Source organism: Pseudomyrmex gracilis, unplaced genomic scaffold, assembly GCF_002006095.1.
Source record: "Pseudomyrmex gracilis isolate BER0280 unplaced genomic scaffold, ASM200609v1 scaffold_10, whole genome shotgun sequence".
NCBI classification, from domain to species: Eukaryota; Metazoa; Arthropoda; class Insecta; order Hymenoptera; family Formicidae; genus Pseudomyrmex; species Pseudomyrmex gracilis.
In genome coordinates, this window is record NW_018020594.1 from 291,189 (window position 1) to 307,108 (window position 15,920).

The 15,920-nt window shown below is 43.4% G+C and overlaps 1 protein-coding gene across 1 annotated transcript in view; it reads left to right on the forward strand.

Moving 5' to 3' along the window:
• LOC109862527 (retinal homeobox protein Rx1-like) overlaps positions 1–15,643 on the forward strand; it is a 38,620-nt gene extending 22,977 nt beyond the window's left edge. The window contains exons 3-5 of the mRNA XM_020442600.1: positions 13,252–13,349; positions 13,449–13,627; positions 14,128–15,643. Of these exons, the coding sequence (XP_020298189.1) occupies positions 13,252–13,349; positions 13,449–13,627; positions 14,128–14,291 (441 nt within the window). The 3' untranslated portion in view covers positions 14,292–15,643. The remainder of the gene's footprint in view (positions 1–13,251; positions 13,350–13,448; positions 13,628–14,127) is intronic.
• Positions 15,644–15,920: the final 277 nt, after the last annotated feature.

Below are 15,920 nucleotides of genomic sequence, written 5' to 3' on the forward strand. Positions count from 1 at the left end.
TATGCATTCGTACATCTGCACTAAACGCCTGACAAACAAATTATTTACCGTCGCGAATATTAAATCGCACTTGACGTAAACAACGATTTCGAAACGTGTGTTTCCATTACGCACAGATTAACGATGTAATTGCTATTTATATACACAAACTTGCTATCCCTTACGTGTGTTGCAGTTATTATACACATAATCCTAATAATATTGTAATACAAATATATTTTACCTGGAAAATTTTTATTACGTTAACTAATTAATTGATAAAGAAACAGTTCTCTTCGCAAATAAATATTCTTTCTCTTTCTTATTTTACACTTTACTTTCAAAATTCGCGATTTCATGCATAGATTGCTTTAGCGTTTGATGCAACAGCATCTAAAAGGTTGTCGCACAACTGATTGTGTTGTTCGCATTCGGCTACCGGAATCTCGCGGAGAGATTCGGCGGCATCCTTTTTCTCCGGCCGGTCGATAGCGAAAACGCTTATCGGAGCGTTTAATTCGGGATTATTAGGAGGGAGAGGAGGCCGAATCGTGATCGTTAGCGCTGACACGAGCCCGGCACGAATCGCAGGTGACTGTCTGGGGCGCACCTATATCTACGGGGTGTCAAATTAGTCACGCACGCCGCCTCCGCCCAACCCGTCGGCGAAACGGGTGTAACCATGGCTACTGCCGCGAATTTCTCTGCGCGACGCAACGCGACGCGACGTGGCGCAATTGCGCATGCAACGCGAACGCCGCGAACGTGGGAGCGGAAGGGAATTAAAAAATTGACAGGCGGATCGCTCATTTATTTATACTTTTTTCCAACGTTAAATGTCACCTCATGAAAATTAAAACTTTTTGTCGCTCCGCGCTCGCAAAATCGAGTAATAATTTGTATTTGCTCGCGCTTTTTCCGCGTGGTGAGTTTATCGGCTCCGCTGACGTTAACAACGTACACGCCGACGCGCTGGAAAAAAAAAAAAAAAGGGTCGCATGACAAAACAAATGTGCTGATCACTGTATGAAACTGTTATACTATTCGACGAATGTCAGCGAGATCTCGCGCGGAAAAAAAACCGCTGCTCCTTAATTTTACATTCGATACACGCGTACACAAATTTATTTACAAAAACGGCGGGGGCCGTAAATAAAAAGTATTAATTACATTTCTACTTCTATTATCGCATTTGTTTCTGGCGACATGTTTCAACGCGCGTCAAACTGTGTTTATTACATAATAATATTAATCGATTCCTCTTTATTTTCGTTCTCTGAATGTTGCAGATCGTCGAATTTTCTCCGTATTGCGGTTTTGCGTGGGCTCTTGCAAGCGCGGATTAAGTAATCCTTCACGAGTTTAGCGCGGGGGCCACGATTCTCACGTACTCCCCCATCGCAGTCAACCAACCGAGACCCCGTGAGCATTGCCGCGATATTAATACTCATACATGGGCACGTAAACCTGTTTATGCCACGCAGCACGCGGTGAGAATTCTCGCACGAGGTCACGGTCGACTAATGGCACCTGAATCTGTTGCCGGCCGCACACATAAATCAAACTAATGTTCGCGTAAACTCAGCCGAGCAGCCGCCAATGATCTCCAAACATATCACACTGTAACTGAATAAATATTGTTCCATTCTTGATGTAGTGTACATATATCAAGTGCGCGCGCGCGCGAGTTTGTCATAGGTGATTTAAACACACAGTCGTAATTTACCTACCTTTGACCTAGTTGTCGTTTGATTAATAAAATATTCAAAAAGTTTTATATCAAGATTGTGTGTGCGCCTAAAATATAGTAATATGTTAGAAGTTAAAATAAAGCATGGAAGCTATAGTCCACCGTTGAACGAGGTGGACTTTTATCTTCAACATTCAACGGTGGACTCTAACTTCTGAGTTAATTTCTAATTTTAATTTTTAACTTCAGTTTTGGAGCTTATTTTTCTAATAATAATATTATTACAATAATGTTAAATAATTGTTTTAAATTTATAATTTTTGAATTGCGCAAAAGATCAATATATAAAAAGTAAATAAGAAAAAAAAGAGTTATACAGAGATCGTTGAATGAAATTGTAAGCTATCTAATTGTTTATCTCTGTAATCGTATCAACGAGCAAACGCAGGTTGCAGGCAATATATCCGCCCTTTTATCAGCCCCTTATCTTGCACGCCGACGGGAAACTCACTTGCTCGCCCAACGATAATGGCACCAATAACGCTCTTTCTAATTCCGACACGGGGAATTCAGTGGCGCGGCGATGAGTCAGGGGTGGTTTCTCGCGTTAGCCAGGATAAAACGCTCGGCTCGATATCAGTGAGGAAAAGGCGCTCGCGGATACAAATGTTATTACGTGAGAGCACTTCCCTGATCTCCCGATGGCCGCCCTTCCATCGCCCGTCCTCCTCCTCCCTACCCGGATCGTTTTTCTTGTGGGTGCGATGTTTCCAGGCGGAAAATAAGATAATGGCCCGGCGCTAGGCGCGAAAAGCTCGCGAGCGGGGAAAATGGCCCGGCGGGAAATAGCAAAGATCGTGGGAGCGACGACACCTGGTCTCGCGCGCGACGAAGGGCGCCCCGCGAGAAGAGAAAAAAAAAAGATAAAGGGATAGGCACGTTCCTTCACGTGCGGGACGCCGAAAAGAGGAAACGGAGAAAATACGTACGTGGAGAAGAAGAGGAAGAGATGGAGGAGAAAAGAGCGCGTCACAGTGGAAACGTCGCGCGCGAGCGATCTCGAGTAATCGAGTCACCGTGACAAACGCGTGAGAATAAATCAGACGTGGCGCGATTGGCTTCCGAAGCGGACAGAGCGAAATTGCGTAGATCTATTGTGCGCGAATTTGTTCAGAATTCGAGAGCTAAAAAAAAAAAAAGAAAAACGATAAAAAAGATAACTTTTTTTTCTAATAGTTAAAATTAGCAAGGCAATGGGATAGAAATTTTCTTCGTGAATTTTCCGGAAATGAATGTGTCAGGAACTTGAAAGTGTCAAGAAGGGGGAACTGTGTTGTTCTTCGATCTTGCGGACCGCGAGCAGACAAGCGGGAAGGACGAAGCTCTCTCGCAGCGCCGTCTAACGAGTATTATAATTACTGTCGCGTAACTCAATATTGCACCCTCGATATGCTAAACTCCCGCGAATATAGTGTTAATAGGCGTGGAATGGCGCGGGACAACACCCCGCTTCTATTAATTGCACTTCACCCTAAATGCAAATTGTTCGAAATTGAGCGAGGGCTCCCCGAATATTTGGAAACTCCATTACGGGCCAGTGTTCGTCCTTTCGTTCCTCGCATACACACACGCGCTCGTATGCAGCACGCGGACGCGCACACACCACCTCGTTGCGGCCTAAAACGAAGGGCGGGTTTCAATTCGGGGTGGGAACTTGCGATGAAAAATCTATCTGGGGATATAGTCAGAATTAAATAGCAATTAACGTGGAAGCTGAGATTGAAAATGGAAAAATCTTCGCGAACGCGGAAAAAAAACGTATAAAATATCAAATCTCACGTTCTCATCAAAGTTTCTTTTTTCATCGCAAAAAGTTACTTTGCCGCGAGAAAAAGAAGCTAAAAGTTTTAGCGATTCAACGTAAATGTTCGGCGAAATCAAATAACATTTCGATGCTTCAGCTTTCTCTCTCTCTTTCTCGGTCAAAAAACTTAAAACGTTCGCAGCAAATAAGGGTGAACCTTCGGTCGACGGCGTGGTAGAGACGGAGTCCACCGTTCCCGCGTAGATGTCTTCGGGAGATTAGCTGTCCAAGGTTCTGAGGTCTGTGGCTCAATTAAGCACTCCGTTTAGCGCTTGACTAAAAAGGGTTGGAGAGACTCTGCTCCCTCGAGCATCAATCATGTCGGAGCAACCCTTTTCCCGAGGGCGGTTTTGCTCCTCTATTGAGACGAAGTGTTGTGCTCAAACACAAAAACACTTCATTTGGCAGATTAGCTGTTAAACACTAAGGGTACACGCGCCGTACCTATCATCGACAAGCACGAAAAGTGTCTGGATAGAAAAGCACGTCGGGTCTATGTGCCATTTGTTCGCGTAAATTACCGGAGCGATGATTAAAACAACGAGTGGGAATCGCTCGTCGAGAACGACGAGATGATACCACGTCGTTGCTGTGCAATTGTTTGACTTCAGATTATTTTTTACAAATTTTAGACAATCTAAAAACAATCTTCTTCTCTTTCGCGAACGCGAACGCGGGATTAATTGAGAACTAATAAGACTAGGCACTAGCAAAGAGAATTTCCCACGGAATGGGACCTCCTTAAACCAAACCTCGCCGGCTCTTTCTGTGTCACAAAGTGGGCGGAGGAGCTTCCATGTAGGACACACGGTACGTGCCTGCTCGTTTTAATATCGCGTATAACATTATGAAGCCATTGTCGGCGCTCTCTCGGTCCTGAGGCCGGCAATTAACAATTAGCTGGCGGTCCTTGTAATCGAATTACGGCAGCCATTGTCGCGGGTTCAGGTACAAACGTATTCAGTTCCACCCGAAGTACCTTCGAAGCCGGCGAGCGCTCTCTCTCCTCCATCCCTGTGTGCCTTTCTCCCCTCCGGAACCTTATTGGCTGGTTTCTCTTTTTTTCCACGTTGCTCTGAGATCGGATTTCTCGCCGCTGCCTGCATGCGCATAGATGCAGAATGCAACCGTGGCGGGATCCCTTACAAAGGCAAGGCCCGGGCGAGCCGGCGGGGATGAATGTCACTACGTGAAAATATATCCGTTTCAGCAGTTCGAAATTTCGAGTCGTAGAAGAAGATCGCTCTTTCTTTCTCGCAGGGTCTCTCTCTTGTCGGTGCCGCGCGAGGTATCTCCGATACACACGCGTGCACGATTTGTAATAGCCAAGAGGGATTAGTAACACTAAACTACCGAGTTCACGTGAAGACGCCGACGAATTGTCCGACGGATAAACGCGTTCGTTTTCTAAATCCTCGAATCGTGTGTGTGTGTCGTTTTGCTCATCTTTGTTCATCGTTAGGAAATTAAATGTATGTGACATGAGATTTTTATTATTAATTTTGAGAGAAAAAAATAAATAGAAAGAGAACGGAAAAAACTGGAAAAAAGTTTCGCTGAATTTTCAGACTCGTTAATTATCTCAGTGCAAGACATTCATTCGCAACGTAAATTTTGAAGCGAAGAACATAGAAAGAAATCTCCGAAAGAATAGTTTTTCTCATTGGATCAGGCATTAATAGACGACGATTAGAAATAATTTTGTTTTTGCACGCAAATGACGAAACCTCTTATTCCGTTGTGTAAGTAATTTATTTGCTACATTAGAAAGGACGAAGTAAATTGAATCTGAGCTGTGTAAACGTGCCGCGCGAGTCTTGGCAATGCGCAAGACTCGGAAACACCTGCTAACGGTGAAGCAGCCGATTGAAAGTTTTCTCTCGAACCAACCACTGGACGAAGAGAGAGAGAGAGAGAGAGAGAGAGAGAGAGAGAGAGAGAGATCGTGCCAATTATCAATTTCCAAATCCCGTTTGATTAAAGCCATTCGACTAGGAAAGAGCTCCCGCTTTATCGAGGCATCTCGCGGCCCTTTAACGAGTAACCGATGTCAAACGCAGCCGGAGAAGAGACCGACAAACGCACATACATACACACACACACACACACACATATGCCCACGCGCGATGTACATACAGAGAGAAGGAAGGAAGGAAGAAAGGGAAGGGAAGCTCGGGGGTCAGTCTCACCAGGGAATACACCGAATTCGAGATATATCCAGGCAGAACCAACTATTAATTTGGTTCCCAGGCGTCGCGGATAGACGGTCGGCGGGGGACGGGAGGGTTGGAAGTACAAGCGAAGAGCCACGAAGGGCGGACACGCGAGTGGTGGAAGGAAGGGCTAAAGAGAGACGGAGAAAGAGGGGAGGCTTGAACCGGGACCAGAAAAGCCTCCGGGGCAACAGATTACTGTCTACGGCCTACACCCTTCGTCTCCTCCCCATCCTCGGTCTTCTTTCATCCCTCTCTCCATCGGTCTTCTCTTCTGCGTACCCATCTCCCGCTCGACCGTGGCTGGCCCATGAAGTTAATAATCATCAAAAGTCACAGTGTTTGTCGAGGGCGGCCGCCCTTTGTGCGCCCACGCGTGCTCCTGACGCTAATACGACTCCACCCGGGCTTTATTACGAGTTATTAGAGTTATTACATCGCGGCGACGGATTTTCACGTGCAGCGCGAGCGCGCACTTACGAAAACGAAGTGTATGTTCTCTCTCTCTCTTTCTCTCTCTCTCTTTCTCTCTCTCTCTCTCTCTCCCTCCGAGTATGTATTTCTCGTATTTTTTTTTCACCGTCAAAATTTTGTTCTCTCTTCCTCGCTCTTTTTTAAGAACTCATCTTTACCGCGGTATATTTTTCAAACGTGTCCTCGCAAAAGCATTGAGAAAAAAAAAACAAGTAAAGCGTCGAACTGTAACAGTCATTACGTTTAACCTGTACTTTTCAATAAAGAACGTTTATGTTAATTTCGTCGGGCTGAAAATGGATTCACTGAAAGAGTGGCGCACTGTCCGGACTCTCTGACGAGTGTCTCTCCATAAACGAGCAGTCATAATTGCGGCACGGTTTACGGGGATTGTGTTGCGGAAGACAACCTCGGAAACGATGGCATTGCTACTGGATGCACGACGCAGCGTAATTTCGCGAGCGCACAGACGCGACTTAATGGCGTTAAATACGCGCGCGCGCGCGGCGTGATCCAGTTCTCTCTTTCTCTCTCCCTCTCTCTCTCTCTTTCGAGAGTCCAATTTCCTCCCAACGTCGGTAACGTGTTAACGGTAACCAAAGTTAACTAAATGTTTCTCCCCCCGCTAGATCGTAATCTCGTAATCTCATTTGAGAGACACAACCTTTGACAACAAAACAAAAAAAAAACAACTTCTAAGAGAGAGAAAAAGAGGTACACAAATAAAAAAAATAATAATTCTAAGGAATTGAAAAATCATCATATATAGATATTTTGGTGTAAAGTGTTGGAAAATGTGGAAACACAAAAAAAGTCCAAAGTCGTTTGATCGGCAAATTTTGGAAAATTTCTTCTCGCAACGCGCGCTCGTGACAAAAGCGCGCGCACATACGTGAAGAAATCCATTCGAAGGCCATTCGTTTCGGTGCAAACATATTGTCTGGTAAATAGCTTCCTGCACAAAGGATGCATTATATTCACTTGAAGCCGATTTCGGCCGGTCGCGAGAGCGAGTTTACAGCGATAAAATACACAAGAGTCGTGCGCGCGCGGGCCAGACAATGTGGGCACGGTGTCAAAATACGCGGACCATACGGCTAATTTGTCGAATTTCTACGCGACTTCTCATTCACACCACCCTTTCTAATCGCACACTGCCTCGAGAACGTTGTTCTCGAGCGTATTGTGCGTCGTGACTAACAAGGACAGCAGGATGACGTGCTGTGGTTTGTGTAATTGTGATTTTAGAATGGCTTCAATTTTGTTGCTGAATCGAAGAAATACGTGTCTATAAAAATATATCAAGATTTTGATTAATTGTTTATTAACTTAATATAACGCGATGTAATGATAATTTGTCTTTTTATTTTTCTCACGTTTAATTATATTATTTTTTTTATAGATACTATTAATTTTTTTATAGATATTAAATAATTAACAATCAACTTTTATTTAGATATGAAATTAGATAATTATAAATGTTAAATTAGAAAGTAATGTATATTTTTTTATAAAAGAACTGTCTTTTTTTTGTACAGAACTGTGTTTACAAAACTTTTAGACATTAATTTTAGATTAGTAGACATTATTCATTTTAGATTAGTTTCGACACTATTAATTTTTTTATAGACATTAAATAATAAACCAAGTTTTATAGATGTTAAATTAACAAATAATGTGTATTTTTTGATAAGAGAAGCGTGTTTCTAGTACAGAATTGTGTTTACAAAACTGTTGAGATTTCCATGACTTCGTGACAAAAAGCTCTCGTCGCGATCCAAGGGCTTTCTTGAGCAAAATCATTGTACGACGATCCACTAGAAAACAACAAACGGACGATCCGTGGCGGATCCGTGAACGGTGTTACGGAGGAGCCGTTTAGTCGCATTGTAAAAGTGAAATCGCCTCGTGTTTGGGATGTTATTTGTAGCACATTAGTATTGTATCGCAGTACGGCGGGGTTAGACCGGGGCGTTGGAGTGTTTAAGGGTGATTACACGCAACGACAGGGGTGGCTTTATTGGAGGACGCCGCCAGCGGTGCTCACCAGAAATTCTCTGTCGCTCGCAGGAATAAATATACTCGATGTGTCTTCGAATAAAATGCGCAAGTTGCAATTCTCGATCTGTCCAATCGTTGTAATTTAATTTAACAAACACATTCGGAAACGTATCGCCGTCACTAGACAAATAAGAACAAATTGTTTGTCTCACTTAAGAGATATTTGCTAACCTAAAGCTCGCGTTATTGGTTGTTTTTTTTTCTTAATGTTGAAACAATCATAAAGACTATGCGTTTTATGATGTTGCATCGACAATTAACGCCGATGTTTAGCCGCAGTGCGTACGAGTGAGTTCGCGCTTGAACTTGGAATAAGAGCGAAATGAGAACGACTGCATAGGATTGAATTTGGCCGACAGTTTGACAGGGCTTGAAGCAGAGAACGGGGAAATAGTACGGGAAAGGAGGATGAGGGGCATAAAAAGCGCGGTGAATAATAGACTCCAACCCTCTCCAAACATCTCCCTTCTCTATGCATACCGCGGTACCCTGGACCGGAATCTAGGCTTATATTCGAAACGTGTCTTCTCTTCCTTCTCTCTCTCGCGCAGCCCGTTTCCCTTTCACTTCCCTTCTCTCCACGTCGTCGTAGTGTACCGACGACGGGGCTTTGATAGACTTGTAATACACCCGGAAGAAAAATAACCTCCGCCGTTTTTTTTTTCTTGCCCACGGATTAGCGGCGATATTGTATTAGCCTCTTTTGGACCGAGCCGATTAACATCGACGATTACTGTGTACACATTGCTACTCGCACGGATATATTTGCTAAACTTTCGTTTCGAACATTTTTATTAATTAACCATAAATAAATTATTATTATTAAAGAAACATAGAATTGCGTAAAAAGCTTTACATAGAGATCACTTTTTTTCACGAAAATTGACTCGCACGTTATAGTTTTTTTTTGTCGATTCAATCATACCTCGATTCTGTCCCGCAAAATGTTGAATAAAAATTTCCAAAACGTCAGATTTCTATTGTATTTGAAAAAAAAAAACAATTTCATCTCCTGGAAACCGACGACGGTATCGCGACGTAACGCGCGCGGCACCTTCGCATCCGCGACTCTTTTAAAGGCCTCGCGCAGGCCACCAGCGTAGCAAACAATGGTCGAAATCTGTTAATACTCCGGTCGGCAACAATGAACTCGACGTGGCGTGAGCACTTCGAATACCTTTTTGCCGGCGCTAATCCGAATTCGACGAGAGCCGCCGTCGAGTATAAAGCGACCATCGTCCCGGAACGATGTGTTTCCATCGGAGCGACAGAGAAAGAAAGAGACACGGAGAGAAATGAGAGGCATGATCGTTCGTACGTGCGTGCGTGCGTGCCTGCGTGCGTGCGCGCGCGCGCGCGCGTGTGGAGTGTAAAAAGAAAAAAAAACGATAAATAGAGTTCGGGAGTGATTTTCGGCGCGATATGCTTCTTGCTCTCGTTGAGTGCTCGTCACCGTATGTTAGCAAAGAGATCGAAAGCCGTTGTAGCGCAGTCACCGGAAACACATCGTCTATACACATTTACATTGCTTTTGCATGTTAAACATCATATTTTCACAGTGCGCACTGATACGTAGAATGTGTATGGTGAAAAAAAAAAAAAAAAAACAAGAAAAACGTGTAAGTGTGTCAGTGCGCGAAACACTTGCGTAATAGTTTATTGAATAAAAAATATTATTTGACGCAAAATGCTTCAAGATAAAAAACATAATATGGAAGATTTTCCACGATTTCATTTTTATTTCATTCTGAGTTAGAGAGATATTGTGCGCATGCGTTATCTCTGCAATAATGTATGTTAATTAAAATTTTGATATCCTCTCTAAATAAATTAGACGCACGTATATTATCCATTCTTCTCCGATTACGTCGGACGCGGCGATTTCGCTATGCGAAAGTCTGTTGTTCCCTTACATTTACGTTCGCGCATTAACGCGATAATGATAATTAGCCGTCTCATCCGACCTTTCAGCGAAATCTTGCGAATTATACAACTCCGACGTCACTCCGAGAGTCTTCTCCTTTCCTTCCTCTCCTCCGCGTCATGGAAAATCTCTCACAATCACAATTACTGACGCGCTAAGGAGCAAGCGGAACATCGAATGAGGGCGAGAGGAGAGAGGGAGTTCTAAAAAGTGTCGCCGCTTCACAGCGACAACGGAGCGACGTCCAATTTTAATCTCGGAATTACTTCCATTTTATTTCAATTTTCTTGCATTTAAACCGTCTAAGCGAGTTTACCTTCGCAATATCATTGCCGAGGATCGTCGCGAGTCGCCGGCCTGGTCGGGGCCGGCCAGGAAGAGGGAAGGTAAAAGGAAGAAAGAAAGAAAGAGGATAAGAAGAAGGACGTAGAGCGAAGAAGAGTGAGGACGGAAAAAAGGTGGAAGTACCTGCTCTAATAAATTTACGACCTAAAAAGATTAAGCCGCGTTAGCCCTGTTCTTTATATTTCCGCGAGAGGAGCGTGCGCGAGCGCGCTTTCGCCACTAAACGCGAGTCGGTCCCGAGCAAACGAGACGAAGACGGAGCACAGTGGTAAGACGCGATGTTTTCCAGAAAGAGAGAAAGAAAGAGGCGAAGTACGGAGGGGGGAAGAAAGCAGGACGGAGAGCGAGATGGAAAAGAATATACAAGAGAGATACGAAGGGAAATTCGCTTATTTTCCCATCATTTCGGCGTGGCATCTTGTCCGTAGCCTTTTCTCATCCACGGAGCCAGGAAAGAAAATTGCTTCTCGTCCCCGAGAGCGGAATATCGTCCTGATGAGCCCGGGAATGCTCTCTCGATACCCATCCTTCCGCATCCTTCACCTGCCTTCTTTCCGCCCGCCTTTCGTGGAGTTCCAAACCTCCTTGATGCCTCCGACGTTTAACCCCGTCTTCGTTTCACTTCGTTTCCGCGTTCTCCACTGTCTCTCTCTTTCTCTCTCTCTCTCTCTCTCTCTCTCTACTTTTCTAACGATTCACCGCCACTCATTCCCAACGATAACATTCAATTTACTAGTCGCTTGTTATCCGAACGCGATGCTTTTCCCTCCTCGCCGATTCTTTCGGAAGCGCGAAGAAATTTTGATAACGCTCATTAATAAACGTATTCGCGACGTATTAACGCTCATTAATAAACTAAGTTTGCGTGTGAGTTACGAATTTTATAAGATTGATTATAATATTAATTATAAGATTGATTTTTTATGAAAATTTTGTTGTATCAAATTTTTTGCTATATAATACATTTTATTTATTAGTCGTGTATATCATCTTAAAAGAAACCAAAGTCAATATATCTTACGAACGATGATAATCATTATTTGCTAGCTACTGTAAAGGAGGTGGACTCGATTGCTCAGCGTTACTTATCCGTAACAGGCGTTAAGCCTGCCGAAGCAAAAAGCGAGATTCATCGATCGCGCCGATGGATCTCGGCCTCGTTCTCGCCGCCGCGCCGTGTGTATAATTGGTCACGGACGGTACCCGGTGGGCCTTATAGCCGTCGCGTCTCGACGAGGACTTGAATAATTCATAAGCCGAGACCGATAGCATCGGCTCTTAACGCAATAGACTTAAGCGAGCTGCCAACAGCAGCCATGTTACAATAAAGAAATCAACATGGCCGAACCGAGAGACGTCGGGGGATGCCCCCTCCGACGTTTCTTCCCTTCTTTGGGGTCCACCTTGGAAGAGAACCGCGCGTCACGTCGCGTCGCGTCGCGTCGCTCTCTCACTTTCGATTTCGCCCCACGGGCTCGTTACCCTCTTAATGCCGATGGAAGGGTGGTCCCCCGTTTCACCCTTCGATCTTTCTCACTGCGACCCTCTTCTCGCCCCCCCTTTTTCTTAGCCAACGCCGACTCTCAGGGGTGGACCTGGGAGACCCGCCCAGAAAGACATTTCTGCAACCCTCCTTTTAGAGATCGAGAAAGACAGGGAGAAGAGAGAGAGGGAGATAGAGAGAGAGAGAGAGAGAGAGAGAGAGAGAGCGGAAAAGAGAGAGAAAGTCTTGGCAGCCACTTTTCTCGCCCTCTGCATGATCGCACCTCGCCAAAAGGAACTCCATTTTCCACCAAACCTTTCGACTCTCTTTTCTCGTGTGTGCTTTCTCTTTTTCTCACTTTTGCTCTGACTTCGGGAGCTTTGCGCGCTCCGGCTGTTCACTCGCGGTTAGATTTTCTCAGTTGACCGGTCTAGCGAGTCGTGCCGCCCCTTCCTCACGGTGAAACTCGTCTAACAGTCAACCGTAAGTGCCAATGTCAACTCGAGGAATGCAACGGATGTTCGTAATCTATCAATTACAGATCGGCCGTAATTATATTTCTGACATTGATATAATAGTACATTTGAAATATAATTAATGCAAACGCATATGTACGCGGGAAATTAATCAACCACAAATCATAAAATTTTTTTTTTCGGTTTGTATTATTGCGATTTAAACTTAACACAGATACTTTAAACACGTAATTAAAATAAATTCTCGTTAAGCAGCTTTTGCCATCGTTTAATCCTAAGAGACTGTAATTACGGTAGTGCGTAGCATAAGAAATTCTCGTGTACATAATAATAGCATAATGGAAATCGAATATTTTGTCAAAGTCAAAAGCGGTATCTCGAGTCTGTCGTGGAGATCGGAGGAAGAATGAGAAGAAAGGAGGGCGCCCTTTTCCTCAAGTATACGGTAGTGACACGTAACCATTATCGCATCTCGGCGGCTAATGAGAGTTTGTGCCGCCATTGTTCCCGATTTACGCCGAGTAAAACATCGTAGAGAGAGAGAGAGAGAGAGAGAGAGAGAGCGCTTAATGAATTTTCCGAAATTAAGTTCACAAAATGTTAAACGCGGCTAATATCATCACTTATCTCCCACAATCGGAAGAGACGGTAAAATTTATCTTGTAAATTCATGTCATGGAGCAAATAAGTATGTTTGTCGCTTTTTTTTTCTAAAATTGTTCTCTCACGTCTTGTGTTTCAGGTCTGGTTTCAGAACAGACGGGCCAAATGGCGTAGACAAGAAAAAATGGAAGCCGCCAGACTGGGCTTGAGCGAATATCATCACGCTGCTAATATGAGGTTTGTTTTTTTTTTTTTTACGGCCGAATCGAATGCCACGCATATAAATCTTTGTAGCGAAAATATGTACAACATTGCGGAGGTATTATTGTGTTTTAGGAACGTTGCCGGTCCGGCTCTGGGTCTGCCAGGAGATCCTTGGCTTACGCCGCCCGGATTGCTCAGCGCGCTTCCCGGTTTTCTCGCTGCGCCTCACACAGGATATCCCAGTTATCTAACGTCACCGAGGCGACTGCCGTCACCGCCAAATGTCGGCGCCGTCGGCAATCCCGTTCCAGGTAATAAGGTTTATGTATGTATGAAAGCGTTCCGCTTTCTTTTCGCGAATAGAAAATGTTCCATTTACGTTAATATGTGTGTTATCCATGTTTAAAAATCATGTTACGTTTCTCGATGCGTCTCTAAAATTCTGAAGTTATTACATTTTTCAATTTTGATACGAGCGTTTGCGTATCGAGTTTTGTTATATCAAAATTAAAAAACAACCAGTGTGTACATACACATATAAAAAGATTGGAATTTCCCTAATGTATTTTACTTTTTGTAATATAAAAAAAGCCTTAGGTAATTGAAACAATTGACAATGTTAACTTGCAATTAGACTTGGTCCACACGAAGCGTTTTGTAAAAACATAAACAAAACCGCGCGATTGCGTGTGTAAGCCAATAGACAATCCAATGGTCATTACTAATGCGCGTTACAAAACGCTTTGTGTGAACCAAGTACTTACTATTATCATACATGCTCAACGAGAGGTAGGGATTGCTTTGTTCGCAGGATCGCTAGTTAGCAGCATGGCGAACATAAGTGCTGGCGGTCACGTGCAACCACCGCCGCCGAGTCCACCGGGCCACGATCCACGCACGACGAGCATTCAGGCGCTCAGGATGCGGGCCAAGGAACACGTCGAGAGCATCACTAAAGGCCTGCAGATGGTCTGAAGGTTAACCGAAGATCTGTCGAGGGCGCGCGTCGCAGCAAACCACATCGACTTCACGCTCGTAGCAGCGTGACGAGGAAGCGCGAGCACTGGCCCTTCGCTCGGGCCGGTTTCCGAAGAACTGCCTGAGAGCAGCAAGCGGAGGAGCGGTATGTCGACCGACGAGAGCGAGAGAGTTCGTTCCGTTGATAAAACATCGGTGAACGATGCTGCACACGAGATTTTTGTAGAAAAGACGATTGTGTGAGGAGAAACCTTAGGAAAGATCTTGTTTCTATAGTGGTTAACTCACGTTATTATCCCGATAAAACGCGTTCGAGAGCGAATCGCGAGAAAACGTTGGAGCGATGCGCGCTCCAAGTCGGCGTTGTGCAATAGGCGAAAGAGAAATTACGTTGCGCGAACTTTTGTGTATTTGAGGTGAAGATAAGAGAAGGTAGGTTTTGATTATAATTGGTCGCATTGCCATTAACTTTTTTCGAAGCGTCTGAGAAGAAAAAAAAAAATATATATATATATATATTGCCGTAAAGATATATATGATGTGAATAACTTCGAAAGAGTTGTAAATATACTTGAATCGAAATTCTATAATAGAAACTACTTGTAATCTCATTACCAATAATTATTAATCTTGCTGTTAAAACGATTATATTGAGAATTATTGTTTGTTACCTGCGTATCTTGAGAAGATCATTAGATTTTTGATATAGCGAAGATAAAAGATCGAGTTTTCTTGGATGCGTTTTCGAGATCGTGCTTGTCGGCCGAATATTTCCTCGCAACTCGAGGCAGGTTGCGCTCAAAAGTCTTCGTATAGGAGAATACACGCGCGTTTGAATGAACGTCAGACGTAAGAAACACGTTAAACGTAATGTCAGACGTTAAACGTAAAAAAAAAAACCGGAAGTCGGTCGGTCTTTTTTAATAAAAGATCTTGGATCGGCGGCGCTCACGAATCCGACGACGATCGCGGATCGTCGATCGATGGGAACTAGCGAAATATCTCTCTTGTAGAATATAGAATAAAAGAGACATACACACACGAGGAGGCGAGAAAAGTGAATTTTGACATAAACAATATTCTGCAGTATTAATACGTTAAGGCGAAAGGATTGTGCATATTATCTAAATGCCATCGTGGTATGTAAATTCCAGAAAGAGAGAGAGAGAGAGAGAGCGCGCGGAGGAGGATTCTCACTCTCTTCCGATCTTGTAAAATAAACAAATTGATATAAGATTCACTTCTCGCGCGCGATATGTGCAAAATCGTAAGATTAGTTGACATTTTCTGAATGTTAAAATTCGGAGATTTCTTTAGATTTTTGTATGTTTTTGTTTTTAGATTTTTTTTTTTTTTTCAATCTTTTAAAATCTTCGCTGCGATTGATTTATTTTACAATTAGATGTGATATATATATATATATATATATATATATATACATACAAAAATTTTCTGTTGAAAAAGATTGTCTTTTTATTAGAGATCCTAATGTACTTATTATTAAATTAATAAATTTACTTACTCTATATTTTGTATAGAATATATTTGACAAATACTTATAATCAACTTATTGACAAGTGAAGCTGATCAACCTCCGCGGTCTGTAAGCGAGAACTCGTAGAGAAC